Source organism: Electrophorus electricus, chromosome 17, assembly GCF_013358815.1.
Source record: "Electrophorus electricus isolate fEleEle1 chromosome 17, fEleEle1.pri, whole genome shotgun sequence".
NCBI classification, from domain to species: Eukaryota; Metazoa; Chordata; class Actinopteri; order Gymnotiformes; family Gymnotidae; genus Electrophorus; species Electrophorus electricus.
In genome coordinates, this window is record NC_049551.1 from 11,672,541 (window position 1) to 11,692,952 (window position 20,412).

At 40.3% G+C, this 20,412-nt stretch overlaps 1 protein-coding gene and 1 long non-coding RNA gene across 5 annotated transcripts; one reads left to right on the forward strand and one right to left on the reverse strand.

The window, feature by feature from the left end:
• Positions 1 to 293: 293 nt before the first annotated feature.
• Positions 294 to 6,796, forward strand: LOC118242852. Its single transcript, XR_004777084.1, has 3 exons — positions 294 to 403; positions 615 to 655; positions 6,318 to 6,796. It is a non-coding gene; the product is annotated as an uncharacterized LOC118242852 (long non-coding RNA).
• Positions 6,797 to 9,347: 2,551 nt separating this feature from the next.
• On the reverse strand, positions 9,348 to 19,836 carry si:ch211-243g18.2 (uncharacterized protein LOC559906 homolog). Of its 4 annotated transcripts, none has more exons than XM_027007752.2 (9): positions 19,623 to 19,836; positions 15,765 to 16,159; positions 14,907 to 14,989; positions 14,441 to 14,597; positions 13,199 to 13,363; positions 12,573 to 12,698; positions 10,864 to 11,081; positions 10,593 to 10,621; positions 9,348 to 9,884 (listed from the first exon to the last, which is right to left on the reverse strand). In XM_027007752.2, the coding sequence occupies exons 2-9, from the start codon at positions 16,152 to 16,154 to the stop codon at positions 9,769 to 9,771; spliced, it is 1,284 nt and encodes a 427-aa protein (XP_026863553.2). In that variant the 5' UTR covers positions 16,155 to 16,159; positions 19,623 to 19,836; the 3' UTR covers positions 9,348 to 9,768. The 4 variants fall into 4 exon arrangements, with proteins under 4 accessions (XP_026863553.2, XP_026863536.2, XP_026863561.2 ...); XM_027007735.2 differs by lacking the exon at positions 19,623 to 19,836 and adding an exon at positions 17,464 to 17,558; XM_027007760.2 differs by lacking the exon at positions 19,623 to 19,836 and adding an exon at positions 17,472 to 17,496.
• Positions 19,837 to 20,412: the final 576 nt, after the last annotated feature.

Sequence of the window (20,412 nt, forward strand, 5' to 3'; positions counted from 1 at the left end):
TACCAATAGACCTAAGCCCCCTGACAATAGCATCTGATGTCATTTGGTTCTGTTTTGTTCTAATTTCACATTTGTCAACATTAGCCTAGTTGAGGCAGCAGGTTAAGTAATTAATTTCTAGGCCCTTTCCAAATGACACATGGTGATTACCAGTTGTGCCTAAACAAAACTGGGTGTGCAAATATGTCGTGGTACCTTTTTAAGACCAGCAGGTGGTGGCATCCTGATAACAAGCGGGATTAACATATGTACTAAGAAAGAACAAGGAAAATTTTACTCTCGTGAGCTGCCATTTTGTGAGTGGCAAACGAAGGTAGAAAACCTTGGATTATGCCTTTACCAACACCGTAAAGATTTAAGATTTGTTTCAGCCGTGTGTGTGTGTGTGTGTGTAAGTAAGTAGGTAAGTAAGGTGCGTATTGGTGCATGAGGAATTTTCCATCAGTATAGCAGGTTAGCCTTTCATTAACATTTATCTGTTTGACAAACGGTAAGGCAGACATTTTGTCATTTTAATCTAGTTTGCTGATGGTTCTGTAATAAGGGACATGTAAAATAATTGTATACGGTCAATGGAAAAAGTGCGTGTTCCTTTTTATGTTTTGTTTTTGTAGTTACTCTGAGCACAGAAGTTCGTGTCTGGCACATGTACAAAGTAAGTACAGGGCAAATAATAGATTTATACGATGCATTATATTTGTAATCCTTTACAATACAGATTTGGCGTAGTGATTGTTTGTTTTTTTTTTTTCCAAACAGCCACTGCTGTATTGTGTACCCTAGTTTCTGTGAACTGCATGCATACAAGCGTATAAGTCCATTTGGAAGTAAAAAAAAAAAAAAAAAAGGAAAAACAATATATTTTCAATTGATGTGCCTGCTTTCCTCTTTTACTCTCAGATATGTATATAAACGGAATTACCCACTAGGGCCTCAAATATTCAAAGGCCACAAATCTTGGTACCAGGAGGCTATTCCAAGTAGCTAAGAGGAACTAAAGTTTTATGATCTGCAACTATAGAGTGGAGTACATATTACGGTAGTGGTGAGGAGCAGGTTGGCACTTAATGGGAGACCAAATGGTGTTTTGATGTCCAGTTGCAACGGTGGTGATACTACGGAGATCAACATTGTGACGTGATGGGCCAACAGCAGGAATTTTAGGCCAGAGGGCCTGTGCCAGTTAACTCATCATCTCAGCTGCTGCTGGTGTACTTTGAGAGACTCCTATCCTTCACCAAGCTTGTAGTAGAGACTAAAGACTGAAGTTTGCCCATGCACAGTCATGTGAACAAGAATCAGAGTTGCAAGAACAAATTTGGGAGTTGCGTGCTAAATATAAGGAAGCAATATGGAAAAAATAGCCATGCTAAGTAATATTCCCCCATTTAGTGGCAAGTTTGAGAGAGATTTCATTGAAGGTATTGAATGGGTACTCTGTGCTAGGAATCCGTCTGACCATAACCAGTATGATTTCGTTATATCCATGCCGATGGGGCCGGATCTAGAAAGAGGAATGTAGGCGCAGCAATGCTAACCTTGATTATGCTAGTGACTTGTTTTCCTACCTCAGAGAGGCTTTGAGACAAAAGCAATGCACCCCATCTGTTGCATTGTTTCTACAGCTGTAAAAAGCAGGAGGGTGAAGGCATAAGAGAATTTTCACGTGCCTTGGATCAAGCCCTAATGAGGGACTGGTACTAAATGACTGGTTCTTAGAGGGATGTGGAGATTCTTCTCTTAGGACAGTGCTTTGCAGATATCTATGAAACAAGCCTGAATCCTCTATGATGGAGGTACAGGAAGAGGCTTATCTGTGGTCCCTAGAGGATTCCTCAGCAAAAGCAAAGACTAAAGTGGAGAGGTGGTAGTAGTACAAGTGTGCAGCTCTTAAGGTGCAAGAATGAATCACACTGGAGGACGTCCTTAAACTGGTAGTAGAGCAAAGCCATGACAAGTGAATTAATCCAAGCAGTGAAGGACCTTACAGTACCAAAAACTAGTACTGCAAGCAGACCGAAGTCACAGCCAAAATGTATGGAGGATTGGCAGCCAGTCTGCATCAAATGTGAGGTTCCGAGGCATATTTTAAAGAATTGCCCACAGAAGCGATGCGTAGGAAATACATACCCAGTGTTCTTTATCTCCCAGGGAAATGAGGCCCCACAGTTTTGAGTCAGGCAATCTGGGGGAACCACGTTGACTCAGCTAGTGCACAACCCTCCTGGTGAACAATTATTGCAGTGTGGTATTGGAACATGTCCTGTAATTGAGCTCAAGATTTGCAATGTTGTTACTCCTTGCTTGTTGAATAAGGGTCAAGTGAGGTAATATTACTTTGCAATTTTTCTGGAAGCATTTATATGGGGAAGATGAGGATATGTTGCTCAATACTGGTTGGTTTAATTTAACAGCCACTAATGGGTTCGATATACCATACCTTGGGTATCTAGAGCTGGTGGTTGAGGCAATGGGCCTAAAAATACCCAATTGTGGCTTCTTGGTGGTCAAGGACCCCCTTGACACTGTGCAGTCTGTGCCATGTGTCATTAGTCAATGTAGGCAACTCGTCTTGCTGAATTTTATTCTGTCTCAGGGGGAAATTTAGTTCTGACTGGAGGAATGTTTTCCAGAGAATGCAGAAGTGCACCGTAGTCCGGAAGAGCTTTGTGCGGGTAGGATGGAGATGTACTGATCACACATTTGCTGAATCTGTAGTCAATAACACAGCAAAGAGTGCCTCTAAAAGAGCTTATAGTGACCACCAACTGCTGTTTGAATCCCTTACAGCAGTTACCAGGATGCTTCATAATTGTTCCCATGCTGGTTGACCCTCATAGGTTTAACACCTGTACAGGAAATGCGCTACTCTCATAAGAAGTTGTGTGGCTCTTATCTTGTACTCGACTGGGCGTCCTGTCAAAAGTATAGTATATAAAATTTACCAACAGTGTGTAGTGAAATTTAATTTAAGCAGATTTCAGCTGAGGTTGAACAGGAGATGCTTGAAGTGGGTGAAGAGCATAGTTGGTGCAATTTGCAGTCGATTCTAGGCAAACTGGACATTGGTGGTAGTGGTGAGCAACAAGCCCAGTTAAGAACATTATTGGCTTAGTACTCTTGATATATTTGCAGATGAAGATGAAGGCCTTGGCTACACTGACAAGGTTGAGCATGAGATTCATTTAGTTGCTGACAAACCTGTTACACTACCATACTGCCACATTCCACCCAGCAGTGCTTATGCATCACCTATAGTGGGTTTGCAGAAAACCCATGGCAATATAAGGCTGTGTAGACTTCCATAGCTTCCCCTGCAATGCCTTTTGGACTATATGAATTCATCCAGATGCCTTTTTTGGGGTCTGTAATGGACCAGAAAATCTTCAAAACCTTTTGCAAGCCAAAATGAATGACTTGGTCTTTCAAATTATGCTTGTATACCTTGATGATATTTTAGTGTATTCTTGGGCATTCAGTGAACACTTGAGACTTGAAGCTGTGCTTAAGCATCTTAAGGAGACTGGCCTCAAAGTATAATTAGAGAAATGTCATTTCCTTCAACCAGAGGCAAAGTTCTTGGGCCACCAGATATCAGCCAGAGGGATGGGAACAGGTCCCAAGAAAGTCTTGGCAGTCAAGCAGTGGCCAGAACCATCTACTGTAAAGGATTTGAGGTCATTTCTAGGTCACTGTAATTACAGGTGACTTATTCAAGGCTTCTCAAAGATAGCTGTTGACTTCCCTCTGCTTGAACCTGGCAGTGATGGTCGTGAGAATGTCTTACTAGTCACAGACTTTTTACTAAATTCACTCAAGTATTTGGAACTTGTGACCAAAAGGCAGGTACCACATCTGAAGTACTACTGAGGGAATAGCTTTTGAAGTAGCTATTGAAGAGTTCCTGAATGCCTCCACTCAGACCAGGGCCATAACTTTTGAAAGTGAAGTCTTATCTGAGTTTTGCAAGCTGTATGGTACAAAGAAAACCCAGAACAGCCCTCACCATCCCACTGGCAATGCTCAGTGCAAACACTTCAACAGAATGAAACACCGGTGGCCTGAGCATTTGGCTGCATTAGTATATGCTTGTGATGCCACACTCCACCACAGGTGATTCCCCATATTTACTGTTGGGGTTGAACCCCATCTGCCAGTGAATGCCATGCTGGGGCAGGAACATCCAGCTGATCTAAAACCTTTTACTGGTTAGATATACACCAGAAGCAGCTGAGTGATGCTGATTCCCGAGCAAAAGAGAACTCATTCAGCAGCGTTCAGTTCTGAGTAATTTCGCAGAAAGACACAACTTGTTGCCCTAAGATTGAAGTTGATGCACTGGTCTATTTGAGAAACAGACCACCAGGCCATAACAAAATACAGGCTGCCTGGAAGTCAATCTTTTACTGGGTCGTGGAGATATTATGCAACACTTACACAGTGCTGTGGAGGGGTGCCTACAAAGAGAGTGAACAGAGTGGACATTAGACCCTGTCTGAATCATTCTGCTTCCTTTGAGAAGACTTCATTCCCCTGTAACTCGGCCTAATTCAACTCCCAATGCAGGTTCCGATTCAGATAATGCTGAGGATGACCTGATATTGGTGGAAAACAGGCTACCCAGGGCATGTCCAGATTCAGACACTAGGGAGGTCAGTCCAGGTGGTATGGGGCTGTTGATAGGTAGTGACCAATGAGTACAGGATGGCGACCCTACTCTGGATGATGGGACTCTGCTGTTACAGAGACTCTTTGACTAAGGATGTTGAACCAGTAGTTGATTGTCCAAAACTAGTTTTGAGTCCCCCTGTGGTTGTGCCATGGAGGAGTAAGAGATGCAGGACAGCATTCAAACATTTATCACATGCCTAAATCAGTTCTGTACATGGTTGCCATAAGCCCAGCAGCAGTCTCGGAGATCCTTCTCAGTTTGAGTACTGTCCTCTTCCAAGAAGTGGTCAAAGAGGTCGAGTACCTTTTGTAGTAAATGAGTAATGCTTACTATTCACAGGAGAGGAATGTACCTGGGTGATTACTAGTTGTGCCTACACAAAGCTGGTGGTGCAAATAGGTTATTTGTACCTTTTAAGACCAGCAGGTGGTGCCATCCTGATAACAAGCAGGATTATCATGTAATAAAATTTCCCTTGTTCCTTCTTATTCCTGTGAGAAGCCATTTTTTGAGTGGTGAAAAAGTTGGAAAACCGTGAAATATACCTTTACCAACAAGGTAAAGATTTAATATTTGCTTTGGCTGTGTAAGAAAGGGGTGTTGAATGAATGTGTGTGTGCATGAGGTGTAAGCTAAAGGCGTGTATTGGTGCATGGGTAATTTTCCATCAGTGTCTCAGATTATCCTTCCATTAACATTTGTATCTATTTGACAAACAGTAAGACAGCCATTTTGTGACTCTATTTTAATCTAGTTTGTTCACTGTTTTGTAATAAGCAAAATGGAACATTCACTTCTCATATACAATTATTTTACTTTTTTTGTGGGGTTTATTTGTTTGTGTAGCTACTGTGAGTGAGCACAGAAGTTCCACTGTTTAGCCATCATGTGTTCTGGAATTTAGCACATGATGCAAAGTAAATACAGGCACAACAGGCCAAAGATCATTTTTAGAAGATGCATTCCATTTGTAATCCTTTACAATTCAGTGTTGGTGGCATATCAAATTTATTTATTTATTTTATATTTATTTCCAAACAGCCACTGCCATACTCGAGTGTATGAGTACAGCTGTAAGTTTAAAAAAGAGAAATGCATGCATGTTCAATTGCTGTGTGTGGGTGGTTATTTTTGTTTTTAAAACCCCTCAGATATGTATATAAAAAGAATGACCCCCACTAGGGCCTCAAATATCCAAAGGCCACACACACATGCTGTCCGTGCAGTCTGACTTTCCTCTGTAAATCCACCTTGACAGCCTTCTCAACCTCTGTCATATTGTCAGAGTTTTAGGGTAAAGTGTCTTTGGGTAAAATTATATCGCAATCTTCTGCTAAAACTCAGTACTTGTTTTTAGCATGGTTTGGGAATCACAAGACACTGGTATTTTACTTACCCAAAATTCTCTGCTCATGTTTGGATTAGGTGTGACAAAGTAACAAATATACAAGTAGCAATAGTATAGAATTGTAGTACATCCACATTACAGGCGAGACCCTTTTTTATTGTTGCTGTTTGTGTTTGTTTTTTTTCTTTCAAATTAAAAAAAATTCTATTTGTGTGTGTGTGTATATATATATATATATATATGTATATATATAAATTTTTTTTTTTATTTATTTTAACCATGACGCATCCATTACAGGTCTGTGCTGGCCCTGGGGGGACTGCCATTTTGCAAGAACCCAGTACTACAGTGTGTAGCTGTGACAGAGAAAACATCATTGTTCCGGCAATAACTGGTTTAACAGGCTTAAGAGCCCCCTCAATCTGTGTGTGTGTTGGCACTGACCGCAAGAGGGCGTAATGGGAAAGGAGCCGTATATGCCTATCCGTTTACTGTTTTATTGGTCTAGCATTTGTTTAGTTTCTTCCACACTGCAGTCTGCTGGTCATTTGAACAGTTAATCAATAATATTGAAGGTCCCACTTTGCTGGAAGATGTTTTCCTGCCATTTATCTTGCTGTGCCCTTGTTTCTCATTCATAATTCAGCCAGTCCACATTCTGACACGAGCTGTGGGCTGCTTTAGTGTTGTCGTCTTTCACATATTTGTTCGTGGTGGTTCATTATGTTCTTTAAATAAGCTGCTAAGCTCGTTCGAGCCTTTTCTTGCCTTGTCAATAAAATTCAAGCAAATTAAAAATCTAAGAAGTCTGTGTATCATTTGTTAATGTTGATTAGTTCCACTGCTGTTTTCAGGAACTGGCCTACAGATGCCTTCGTAAGGTTGTTCAGACAGGGAGCGAGACACGACCTCACCTGTCAGTTTAAACCTCATCTGTCAGACTTTTTCAGCTTTTTTTTCCACATCCCAGTCTTGCTAATTATAGTCCCAACCTTGAACCCACCTTGGCTGCACACACCCAGACACCAGGCTGTAGCAGAGACAGAAGAGCTACAGCAGTGAAAAGGATGCCTCTCCCAGAGAACCACAAGAGGAGACGCTCCTTGCTTGGCCCACACTGGCCATTAATGACTGTGCAGATTGCCATTGCAACGTCTGGAACAGCAGGTTGTTGCATGACTGAAATAAGCACATGTCTGAGCACATAACAGACCCCCCCCCCCCCCCCCAAAAAAAAGCACACAGCAAATGCATAAGCCAACACACATCTGTGGTGATTGTTCTGTAAAGAAATGGCCCTTGGTGCTGACTGACAGATGCTCTGTGCTTCTTAAGTACTTCTGTACCTGACTAATATTACAGTCTACTTTAATACTGAAAAACTTTCTCAGAAAAATACATTTTTTTAAAGCAACAGTTGTTTTTTAGAGGGGTCATTAAGAAGAAGCTGCTGCTTCAAAACATGCTTGTCTAAACCCGTTTACTAAAAAAGGCAATAAACCTTGCAGTGAAGTTGCAGTAGGTGGTTTTAATAGAAAGAGGAGACACGAAAGCTACCAGTAGCTTGTATTTTAAAAGCCCATCAAGGTGCAGGGTTGGCACACCCAAGATGAGCCAAAACACTTTTTCTATACTGTAATCGGATATTCTGTAATTGTTTTGACCCTTCTGTTACTGTTTCAATCGGTTGCAATACCATTCTTCAATGGATTGAACTTGTTCTAACATCAGGGAACCTGCAGTAGCTGTATAAACCCACTCTAACTAAGCACATGGCTGGGCTTATAGAAAGGCACATTAAGGCCGGGACCTACTGGGCATTCTGGTGTTCACCCCCTTCCTTAGCATGTTCACCCCTCCCACCAGCGCTCACAGCACTGGTAATGTGTTAATTCTCCAGATGGAAAAACAGGAGCACTCCCAGCCATTTTCCATTCTCAAAGACTTCATGTTAGCTTAGGCTAAGTATACCAGTTGATTGTAGGTTGGGTCACTGAAGCAGCTTCAGGGCCTGATCATCATCATCATGCATGCATGCTTCTGAAAAGTCACTGAAATGCGAGCCAGGTTCGCTAAAACAGTCCTTTTGAACTCCATTAGCTGAGTGGGAAAATCTTGAATGACTGGGGTATTTTGCTTTTCTATAAATTAAATAGCTTTTTAATATAAATGCTGTGATGTTATGTTTAATAAAAAACCTTTGTTGTAACCCATTAAGAGGAGAGCAGTGTGATGAGTCTTCATGCAACTACTGATAAACTGATCTCTACTTCTTATCACTATCACTTGCTTTTTTTAACTAGTAGTGTAATAGTAACTCATCTATCCAGCAGGCTGACATTCTCAGACAGTTCTATATTCTATGCAGTATGTGTAGACTATACATATGGTTTATGATCAAAGTATTCAGTACTTTAAGAGATTGTCATGAAAGAGTTACGTATGAAGGAGGATAAAATATTATGGTGAGTCATGACTGTATTCAACCTGTGATCTGCAGAAGATCTTTGCATTTGCTCAAGATCTCATTTAAGCTCTCAAGCTCACGATCCAAATCTGTGTGTATAATCACTTATGAGAGGTGGTAAGTACATCTAGCTGCAGGTAAGTCTTCTCATGAACCTGTTAAAAGGAATAAAGAGGTTAACATCTGTTCATCAATTGGTAATTCATTTGTAATCTCATTAGCTGTGTGCTTTGTTTTTTGATTGGGACTGTGTTGGGCAAGTTAACACAGCTGGCAGTCTCCTGGAATACTTATGAAACACAACCCAACAAACCACCAACAAAAACATACCAATGCTTGGATACTCACCACCTACAAACACCACACAGCTGACCATATACTCCTCAGTTAAAAACACCACATACTTAAATGTTTATATGCAACTTGTTTAGGTGCAAGGGATTGGTCTGACTTATCTTGCTTTCTGTGAGAGTAAATGTTCTCCCTACTTCTTGAAACTATTTCAACTGAAATATGGCATGCACATCATTAAATTGCATCTTTTATGTGTTGAAGATAGTCAAGGATGCACTGCTTAACTTTTGAAAGCTTGCTTTTCAAACATTTTTGGGACATTTTGGTTGGGAAGGTGTTAATTTTAGAAATAAGACTTTTTAGAGAACTGTCAGCAAATGTGTATAGAGGTATACTGAAATAAAACTAAAACACAATTAAATATCTGCAATAATTTTAATAAAGCAGTTTAATCCCCAATAAACGTTTTATTGTAATTCAGGAGGTTGTGTACATCTTAATGTCTACTGCTAGTCCATTCTGGTCAAGGGGGGAAGGAAGTGAAAAAAAAAACAATATCACAATGGTCAGATATGTACCCACATTTATAAAATACATTTTGATTTTTGTCATTTAACAACTGGGAGAACCTACACTATCAATCATTAATTAAAACAGATGACTAGTTTCAACAAGCCTCAGAACTTCCCAGACCTACAGGGAAACACTGCAAGAAAGGGGAAAAAAAAACATATTCCCTTTTGATAAAAACAAGAAACAAAGATAGGACTTAATTCCTTGTCCAGTGTTGACTCTAAAATGGATGACTCTGTCTAGTAATGGGCTGCATTATGTGGCTTGAAAAAAGCTCAGGAAAGATGAGCTGTTTGAAAGGATTTTGTAGTGAGAAAAAGTAATCTGAGTTATTCAGGGGTCTCCAGGCTCCAACGGCTAATGTGGCCCCTAGTTAACAATAGGGACTTTATTTTGGGCCAAAATTCTCAGATTTTACTTCTTACTCTCCTCAATCTGTTCAACCTCACTGGATTCATCCACGACTTTCCCGTTGATCATGGTCTGGGTGACCACCTTCACAATCTTCCTAGTGCGAACGTCAGGTTCTTCTGCAGAGAGAGGGAATGATCAAGAGAGCAAAAGAGAGAACAAGCAAAAAAAAAGTGAGATCTGGGGAGAGACGGGTTTGATCCATAAGTTTCTTCTCACACACACACACACACACACACACACACACACACACACACACACACGTGTATACGTTTTGCGTTGCCAGGGAGCTGCTGCTCTGTTTTGAGAGGTTGCTCTATTTACAGCTTTTAATCTGTCATTAGTGCCTAAGCATGGGCTGTGTTTGGAGCAGAGATGTGAGTCCAGTTTCCTGAAGCACAGAGCAGGTCTTGCATCCTGATTCATGCAGTAGACCACAGTTTTACTAGTTATGAATGATTATGAATAAAATGATTATTAGCCTGAGCTATTCAAAATTCAGAATGTTCAGTCATATATTAAGCTGCTTCTGAAGGTCCTTTAAGATGAGGTCACCAGTATGAGTCACATGTCAATGTGAACCAGAGTGTATTTTGGGAGAAGAGAGAGAAAGCTGGGTGGGACTCAAGTGTAAGAGACTGGCCATTCATTAATCTCACAGCTCTTATCAAAGTGAAATGCTAAGGAGGATAAAGGGCACGCAAAATGGAACTGCAGGGTTTAAAGCCTGACGTGGTTTGATTAGTGTACACAGGGCAGGTGTGACAGTTCATGTTGACCATTGCAAATTTCTTGGGAAACGTGCATGTCTCAGCAGAAATACTTACTCTTGGGGGGTGGAGGAACTTCCTTAATACTGCAGGAGAAAAAGAAACACCAAATCACTATAAAAACAACGCAAAAAACAAAAAACAAAAACATGAATATGAAGCATCTCATTTAAGGGGCTAAGGGATAATGTGGGCCTATTGGACATTTAAAATACAAATGAACTCAGAGATTATATACAGATTCTATATGTAGAAATTTAGAAAAGAAAGAAACAGCTCCCCAAGTAGCTATAGAGCAGGAACGGAAATTACGTGGCCCGGCACTCACGTGTCCTCTCCTTCCAGCAGGCGCCTGTATGTGGCTATCTCCATCTCCAGGTTCTGTTTTATGCGTAGGAGCTGTTCGTACTCGGTCTTGTTGCGCTGCATGTCCAGCCGCAGCTGGGATAGGTCCTCCTCCAGCTGGTTGAGTGTAGCCTGCAAACGCTCCATCTCCTGGGCATACTTATGACCTGTCTCGCCCAGGTTACCCTCCAGGGCAGCGACCTGTGGGAGGGAGGGAGTCGTCAGTGCCTCTAAGTGTAACCAAGCATTGATGGTGCTACTACATATTTAGAGTGATGCAGGCTGAGAACTCAAAAAGTGATATTGTACTGTAATGCACTTTAATGAAATGTATCTGTGTGGCTTTCATTTCCAGGAATAGGATTTTATTATAAGAGTATTTGTGTGTACCTTTCCTTTGCTAGAGGACTGATTTTTGCTAGTGCATGATAAATGCTTAAGGGAAATAACACCACGGGAAAGAGATTTGTTTCAAAGAGACTCGAACAAGGCATGTAGCCTTATATGTTCCTTTATGTGAATAATTACATGTAAAGATAGATAATGCTGATATGAAGACAAGCGAGGGAATGTTTTTTGACAAGATTTGACAAGATAATTACACTTATTCTCGGAACAAATTGGGGGTGTGTGAACTTCAAAAGCATAGCAAACCTTACATTAATAGTAATGTCTAAACACATTCTGTAAACACCACAACGCACTATAAATAAAGATCAAGCAGGACTTGAGGTATAACACAAACACCCAGTCAGGTAGGCTGGGTGTGTGCTTGAATGATAACCAAAGGAATAATGAAGTTCCATCTGTCAGTAAAATGTTCTCATTTTCCCCACATGAAACCTGGACTGCTGATAAGTTAATCCTATGCAGAGTGACAAGAAGCATCCGAACCATAGCTACCAGCAGACAGAGACTCTTTGTGCCTTTAATATTGTGTTTCAGCATCTTTACAAAAACACTCACTACTGGGATACAGCAAGGATGGAATTCATATATCCAGCATAGATAGAAACCGTACCTGAGAGAAAAGGAGTGTGTGTATGTTTGTGTGTGTTTTCTGTCATGTTCCCAGAGCAGTGAACTCAGTATCTGTGTCAGAGACAGTGTTAGCACAATAATCACTGTAGGAGAAACCCAGGTGCTCAGACTTGACCAGTGCTGCAGCAGCTACGAAACAAACCCGTATGTGACCAGATGACTTCTCTTATTTACACTAGAGTGATCTGTTTACAGTAACTAGAAGATTGGAATTGAGGAGCTTGAGCCAGTGCAGCTAAGAGAGGCAAATCTGGATTCCAAGCCATGAAACTCAAGCTCTGGTAAGAAAGTCGGTGGCTGATAGAAGGGGTGATACTAAGAGATTACTCACTCTGTGAGTACAAACATGAGCCATGGCAACAGCACTTTCTCCAGTTTGTAACTGAACTTCTCTGAATCACTGGCCGATTTTGTATGTTTATGAGTGTGTCTGTGTGTGTTCCTCCCACTGTAGACCACTGAAACTAGGACACAGTAGAAGACACAGGGGACTCGTTCAGTACCACCACATAAAGGCCAGCGTTTTAAATTCCCCCACTTGGCTGCAACACTGTAAGCATTGTGTGATGCTCTAAAAGTTCACTCTGGAAACAGGAGCAGTGTTTCAAGGTCCCATCACCCCCCACACTGCCCCTTGGCAATGGTTCTGACCTGTTTGTGGAGGCTCTCGAGCTCCACCTCCAGGGTTTGAAGGAAGCGCTGTCTCTCGGTGAGCTCGCTCCGAGCACCACGCAGGGCTTCGTTGCTCTCACGCACCTCCGTCTGCACCCCATCCAGCTGCAACACCAATACAGTAGCATTAGCCAAATAGCTGCACCGCTATACACACGTGAAACTACCAGACCATGTTATCGCTTAATAAAATAAACTGCTATGTTACTGTAGGAAAAAAAAAAAGATATAAATATATAGTGCAATTCTAATATGTAGCCAAGAACTGTTATAGATGCATATCAGTGTACAGTTCCACTGTGTCATATCAGTTACATTTTTAAAAGCGGATGTAGAAATACTCAAGTGAAAACATGATGCAACTGAATGAAATTCTAATAGTGAACTAATGATGATGAGAAAACAATTACAACTGTGAAACATATCACTGATGTAAACATGATACCGACATAAAACTCACAACGGACACATTGTAACACATTGCCCACAATTGTCTGTGGGAATGGATCAGGTCAGTTTGGTGGGTACTGTAGGCATAAATATTTAATTTATTTAGTTCTTTATGGACGACCGTATGGTGACCCTGCTTTCCTGAGGACAGAGACCTTCTTGCGGTACCAGTTCTCAGCTTCCTCTTTGTTTTTCTGGACGATGCCCTCATACTGTGAGCGCAGTTCAGACAGCACAGAGCCCAGTTCAGGGCCGCGGGCTGCATCCACCTCCACACTGACCCCCTCCTGGCCTATGCGCGCACGCAGGCTATCCATCTCCTACAGAGAGGGGGAGTGAGAGAAAAATGAAATGAAGAAAGAAGCAAATGAATGTGTGGTGGGTGCTTTTCCTTTGCTTTTAATAGTATTTGAGTATGTTAAGTGTGGGTAAATTTAGTGTTTAGTCAGCAGGGTGTGGTCTGTGTATATGAACACAACTGTATATGAAACAATCTTAAGAACCTGATACCACATGGTGGTGTAGGGTAGATTGAAACCCCTTCATTATTAACTTGTCCTCCATGAATATTTGACGGCAGTCTTGCATTACCTGCTGCTGTCTCTAGCAACCATATATGCGCTTGCTCATCTACACACAACTTTGTATGCTACTAACATGGAACCTGTTCCTTGCCTCCAAAATGAAGTTGTGTATGTGCAAGAGCGTTAGCATGCTGGTCTTAATGCTTTTGCATAACTTGGTAAAATAGAAACGTCTGAACATTTAACATGAGTTATATGCACTATATACTCAAAGCATATAAGCACGCTCAAGCACGATCTAAGCTCTTTTGTTTTGTGTCTTACAATATATTTGGCAAAGTTAAGATGTTTTCTAAAGAGCACAGTACTCAGCAAATCAACTCTGTAATCAGGTTGCATCTGGAAGGAGAAACGTATGAAAGATATCAAGTTTCTGAGGACAAAAAGGACTACATTAATTGGATTTCAAAGACCCTGTCTGTCACAGTCAAGGAAGGCCACTTATAGAGACATGTTATATCACTCAAATACATGACTGACCAACGCTCTGATTCAAGTGTCTAAAACTTGTGGATTAAATGGTTATTTTGCTCCTAATCATTTATTTTGACGAATGCAAACATGGCCAACACTAGATGAAAGTTAGTGGCTACCAAGTAACATCACAAAAATAAACACAGTATATGATGAGAAGATAAAGTGTAACATTTATTAGCACTATTCTGCTACTCAATCAGTAAAACTACAACTGTTTAGCCGTTGCAACATATATAATGTGTTTGCGTGGCTTCCTAGAAGAAGATGCCTGGGCCTTAGAATACACTAACTTCTCTTTAGTTACATACACCAGCCATTCCATCCACTAGTACTTACCTCCTCGTGGTTCTTCTTGAGGAAGTAGAGTTCCTCCTTCAGGCTGTCCAGGTCTCCACGCAGTGTGGAAATGATCTGGTCATGGTCTGTCTTGGCCTTTTTCAGAGCCACACAGTCCCTTTCAACGGACTGACACATAGCACTTTCTGCTTCCCATCTGAAACATGCACAAGGTTCCCAGGTTTCTCCTCTGTTACTAGATGTATATGATTTGAAACACACAGCATGGCTAAGCCTGCTCCATGCTCACGCCTGTAATAACAGACCTACCATATACCACATGAAACATTTATTTCCCATCCTGACCTAATAAATCTGAGTTCACTGTTCAGCGTTTCCTGAACAACATGCTTAGCTGGACCAGTGTTCTAGATTGGGGTTGGGACTGAACTTTGCAAATACTAGAGCAGGGTTTAAGGAAATGGTCCAGTCTGGTTTGAGTCCAGGGACATTTCCATTTACTCACTTGATTCTGAAGTCATCTGCAGCCAGCTTGGCATTATCAATCTCTAACATGATGCGGGCATTCTCTAGAGTTTTCTTCCTGACCTGAATGGCATTGTCAAACAAAATATATCATTGCATTGCGCACAAGGATAGCTATCATACCACAGTGTGATGTCATATCTTTTAAAATCTCACTTTGATTAGTGTTCTAGCAATGTTGCCTGTTCTTTTTAGCTATTGCATTCTTTATATGTTAAAGAATAACCATTTGTTCTTGATTAGTCTACTGAATACTGGATAATCATTAATGGTGTGCTGTTGAACTTCCTGAAAATTCATACTGGCTGAATTAAAGTCTTTAAGGCAAGATAACCCCAGATACCTTCAAAAATATAATTGAGTAATATGATCAATTTTTGATCACACAACTCAATTAAGAGACTGCTATATACACAGGATATCTAGAAGTAGGTGTATTTTAGAAATGCTGCGAGGTTTCCGCCAAAAGTGCTGTACACGATTCTGCTTTAACCAAGTAAAGCATTCATTTGTGTTCAAACATCTGTTCAAACCACAGATTCTTCTTTCATGTCTTAGCACAGTTTGCAGTATTAACTAATTAGGAAATTAAATTCTACAAGTTGGCAGTCCTTCCTGCCTAAGTGCTACGGGTGAATATCTTTGGAGGGAGAGGCTTTGGAGAAGTTTGGATGGGGGGCATGGGACTGAAGAGAGGGCTGGACTCTCTTTTATGGGCAACTGCAACATCCATTACAGAAGTTTTAATGTGAGTCATGAAAGTGAGTCAGTTTTAACTCATTAGTAGAACTGGCTAAAACCAACCGAACTGGTTAAAAATAATATCCTCTGATAATACCTCTTGCTCCAGAGTGTGTGCATGGGCCAGCATGGATTCTATGTCATGCCCTTTGGGCACTCGTTCCAACATTAGCTGTTTAATGCGGAGCTCCAGATCAGCATTGGACTTCTCCAGAGAGCGCACTTTCTCCAGGTACGTAGCCAGTCGGTTGTTGAGGCTTTGCATTGCTTCCTTCTCATTGGTGCTGTTGCCCAGGCCATTGAGTGATAGGCCACTCAGGCTATTCAGGTCAGTCATACTCATTGAGACAGACCGAGAGAGGGGCTTGGCTGCAACAAATGAGACGGCAACTTTGGACCGGCCACGCCCACTATCTCTCAAAGACAGGTTGGAGAAAGAGGTTTGCCTCCCAAATGAATAACTCCGCATAGAGGCACTGGACGCCATGATGTCTGTGGACATAGAATGATGGAAAATGTTGTTCATGACATTGAATGGCAGACATAACAACTTACTTTTTTTCTAAGGTTATTGACCAAAACCACTGCTTCAAGAATATATTCCTTTATCTCTGACCAACTGTTTCATACTCTGAGGTTAGAAGTAAACATATAGTTTCAAAAATAATGCTATTTTCATGCAGTAAAAGTGTATAAATGTTTTCATTTTAGATAAGTATCAAAATATCAAAACAGTGATGCAATGATAGAATTTGTAAATGTAAAAAACCTGGACAGTGATATATGATTAGAAATGCATTTCTCTTTCAAACCTCAGGAATAACAGTAACATTGAAAATCTTTAAATAAGAATGATTTATACTCCTTATCTTATAAAAACATCACACATCTCCCTTCAAGACAAAGACTTTGATAAAAACCCACAACCAGTAATAAGACTGAAAAGTTCTATGAATCAACAAACTTTTCATGTACTGGCTTTTGCAGTTGAATGTACCTGCTATCAGGAGAGAAACTCTTCCCAGCTATGTTCTGCGTAAGAGGAGTAAACACACCAGTAATTTCACACCTCTCTAATCCATCTCAAGTCTTACTTTTAGTCTGCCTGCTGTGGTTGTTTTATCACTCCAACTAAATGTTACCACTGACCTGAATTTAGGCAACTTTTCATTCATTTGACAAAAAAATAAATAAAATTTAAATGGTGTGATATCAGTATAGAAATGCAACTTCCACAAACGTGTAGAAATCATTTCTAGTTTAAAAAAATTGAACTCAAGAAAATTATCTGAGCTCATTTGATCATACAACAAATAATTTTTTTCTTTAACAAAGGTTCATTAAAGAGATAAGGTGCCAGTGGGGCAGGTATTGTGCTGTGTTGGCATATCAAACAATCAGCTTAGGTACCCTCCTCTGATGCCAGATAAGTTGTCAAGGAAACAATGCTTTTCTTGTTGTTTAACCCAGATATAGTTACTCAAAATATGAAAGCACAATTAACTAGATAATTAGTAAACCCACATTCACTTGGTCTCACTTCAAATAAACTAAGGTCCTGTAAGATTTTGAGCTTCTGTTTTGTCATGTCAGAACATCTACACAATATCTATCAACTTAAACGAATGTTAGGAGATGATACAATAGAAAAAAAATCAAGCAGTCCAATAAAATAACATCAAGCAAACCTTTGGTGCTGAAGGCAGTAGTAGAGGAGAAGAACACGATGCTCCACTCGTGAGCTAACAGTGCATATATATTTATATATACAAAGTAGGAGGGAGGGAACAGCATACCTGGATACCTGTGGGAGGAGTAGAGTCCCTCTGCCTCCCTCCCTCCCTCTCAGCTCCTATGCCTCCTTCTTGCCTTGACTCTCTGTTCCTCTGTAACTCTCTCACTGTCTCTGTCTCTTTGCAACTCTCTCTCTCTATAACTCTCTCTGTGTGTCTTTCTCTGTCTCTCTGCAACTCTCTCTCTGTATCTCTTTGACACCAAATGACACTGAAGTCAGTCATTTCACTGGGTCAATGGTAACCTGAGACACCAATCTCCGCAGCAATTAAATATTCAACAGTCCAGCATGGACAAAAGGAAATGGGTGATCCTACAATAGCAGGCTTGATTAACCTGGAACATCAAGAACTACAGGCAAGCAGAATTAGATGAAACAGTTTTGTTTTTACAGCACATTTCTTATTTTTCACAAAACCATGGTTGGGGGATAATTACCCAATGCATCATCCAGTTCTCAAATACTCTATAATCGAAAAATATGGGCATATATGATATAGAGAGTTCATAAAATGTTTTATGCATAAGGAGACAGCATCATAGAAGAGAATAAAATAGTCCCAACTGAAGATTTATATCAAACCAACACAACCAACATCAATCACTTGCCTACATCTTTTGCCTTCTTTTGTTAATGTATGAAACATTGCTTGCAAATTCATCAATTTATCAGAAAACCTCAGAGCATCTTGTGACACAAGCAAAGACCACATGTCAAAAAGCTAAAACTGGACTGCTAGGAGACAGAGCGAGGAGATGCATGAGAAGAGACAGTAGCTGTTTGTTAAGAGTCCGAGTTTCTATGGCAGAATGTGGAGAAGGCTGTGCACAATGCTCTCGTTCTCCGTGTGGATCTGTTGGTGCCAGACTGGGTTACAACTCTCAGGTTAATTGCTTCCACACCCCTGTGAGTCTTTTGTAAAGGCATAATGTGAGCTTATAGGAAACTTTACATCCACCGTATGCTAGATCCTCCATTGGGGGTTTGGTATATGCATGCATGTAAATGTCTGTGTCTGAAACTTTCTCAGAATAGGGATTGTTTAAAGTGTACTATGCTATTTATTTATATACCATATTTATATTTAAATCTGTGTCTTAGCTAACCAACTAATTAATTACTGTTAAGATCTATGAATTATATATAACCCCTACATAGCCGTTCTCAAATTGACTGTCTGTCTGTCCCCTGTACAAAAACCTCCATTGTACCTTCTTTTTGGTGCAAGGTAGTTCTGTTTAAATCACATTTCCCACACAGATTTCACACTGCTGTGATAAGGTCATGCTTCATACTAGTGCCCTGTGCAGGTGTTTGCCTGGAAGACTTTGGAGAGCTCTCACAACAGCCCAACCAGAGACATCCCACAGTCTACAGCTACTGACCTCACCAAAACAGTAAAGGCACCAGGAATCTGTTTTTTTTTTAAAACAAACTTTGACAATACATCAACATCTTTAATAATACACTGATTGCTTTGTTTTTCTAAAAAGTGAGTCTATTTATGCATCCCTTCCTTTGTTTTAAGTCTGTATCTTTCCATAGTTTGAGCCTGCCTGGGGTGGTTAAAGTGGCAGACTGTACAAGGCTGATACACTCACTACTCAGATCAGTAGACTCATTAGATCAGTAGATCAGTAGTTCCCTGTGAAAATGCAACTCGTTTCAGGTCAGAGAATCCACTTTATGTAGAAGTCATGTAATTTAATCAGCAGCATTAAATTGTGTCAGTGTTCAGTTTGTCTTATTATAAATATGTTGTGTAACACAGAATGCAACCAGATATAAAGTGAAAGTAGCATAGACATTCAAAGAAAAAGGGAGGGTGTAATTTTATAGAAGCTATACAGTAATCATGTTCCTGTAAACAAAGAAATTTACTACAAAAAAAGTACATTCAGTTTTCTGAAGCAGGGGGTCACAATGGTCAGTTAAAACAGTGATTCTTAAGTGATACGAAATCTTCTAGTTAAAGTATGTAAAGGCTACTCCCGGTGACACGAAAATACCTTGGGAAATGAATGTGTTTTGCTACGCGCAGTCTTTACCTTCGCAGCTCCTTTAACTCAGTCTCCTATGATGACATATGCAAATAGCTCGACGCCTCATTTTACCTAACTTCTCTACATATTTGCATATAACAAAAGTGCATGTTCTCACCTTTACATATTGCCAAATACGAATATGTGGGTGGAGTATCGGTGACTTGGTTCAAATTTAGGCAGGCATCACACAAATAGGTCGACTAGTACTGAAACAACAGGATATAAAAACAAACGTAATTTGTGTAGTTAATGAACTATGTAACTATACGGATGTTTTTCAGCTAATTTAAAGGTTTGTTCGTAACGGACCAAACACAGCAGGTGTTAGCACAAATACGACCCTAAACACCGCGTGAGAGCACAGAGTGGAGGTAGTGACAATGAGCAGATTGTAAACGTGTAGCAATGCGGAGGTAAAATGCCTCAACATTCAGTGCATTCTTAATGCATTTTGCCAGCTGAATTTTCAACTGGTAAAACTACCACCCCATATACCAAAACTTTGTATAATTTTCTGTTTTGGCCAAAGGAACCGAACTGCAAATATAAACGTGCCCTGTGAGACGTGAGGGGACAGGACAACTAAATTAAGTCAAACTGAAAACGCCACAGTGTGTAGTGTTATGCTCTATAAATAACAGACAGGTTTAAAGCAAGATGAACACAAATAACACATGGATAACTTGTCGTTTAAAGCTTTTTAACCGCATCTGTATTTTTCAGGGCGACACTACTATCTAGCGGACGACATATAATAATGCATCTCATAACTCCTGTGTTATTTTCGTTTTCAGCAGTGTCAGATTATTTGAATATAAAATGTCACTGTTTGAATATAAACATTTAAATGTTATTTAAAAATTAAAGTAAAAATAAATAAATAAAATTTTAAATAAACGTATATT

Excerpts from the sequence above, each read along its gene's own strand:
- si:ch211-243g18.2 (XM_027007752.2), bottom strand. The coding sequence starts at position 16,154 with ATGGCGTCCAGTGCCTCTATGCGGAGTTATTCATTTGGGAGGCAAACC. Across the intron at positions 13,364-14,440 it reads TCAAGAAGAACCACGAGGAG|GAGATGGATAGCCTGCGTGC; the intron begins GTAAGTACTAGT and ends CCCTCTCTGTAG. Across the intron at positions 9,885-10,592 it reads AGTTCCTCCACCCCCCAAGA|AAGAACCTGACGTTCGCACT; the intron begins GTAAGTATTTCT and ends CTCTCTCTGCAG.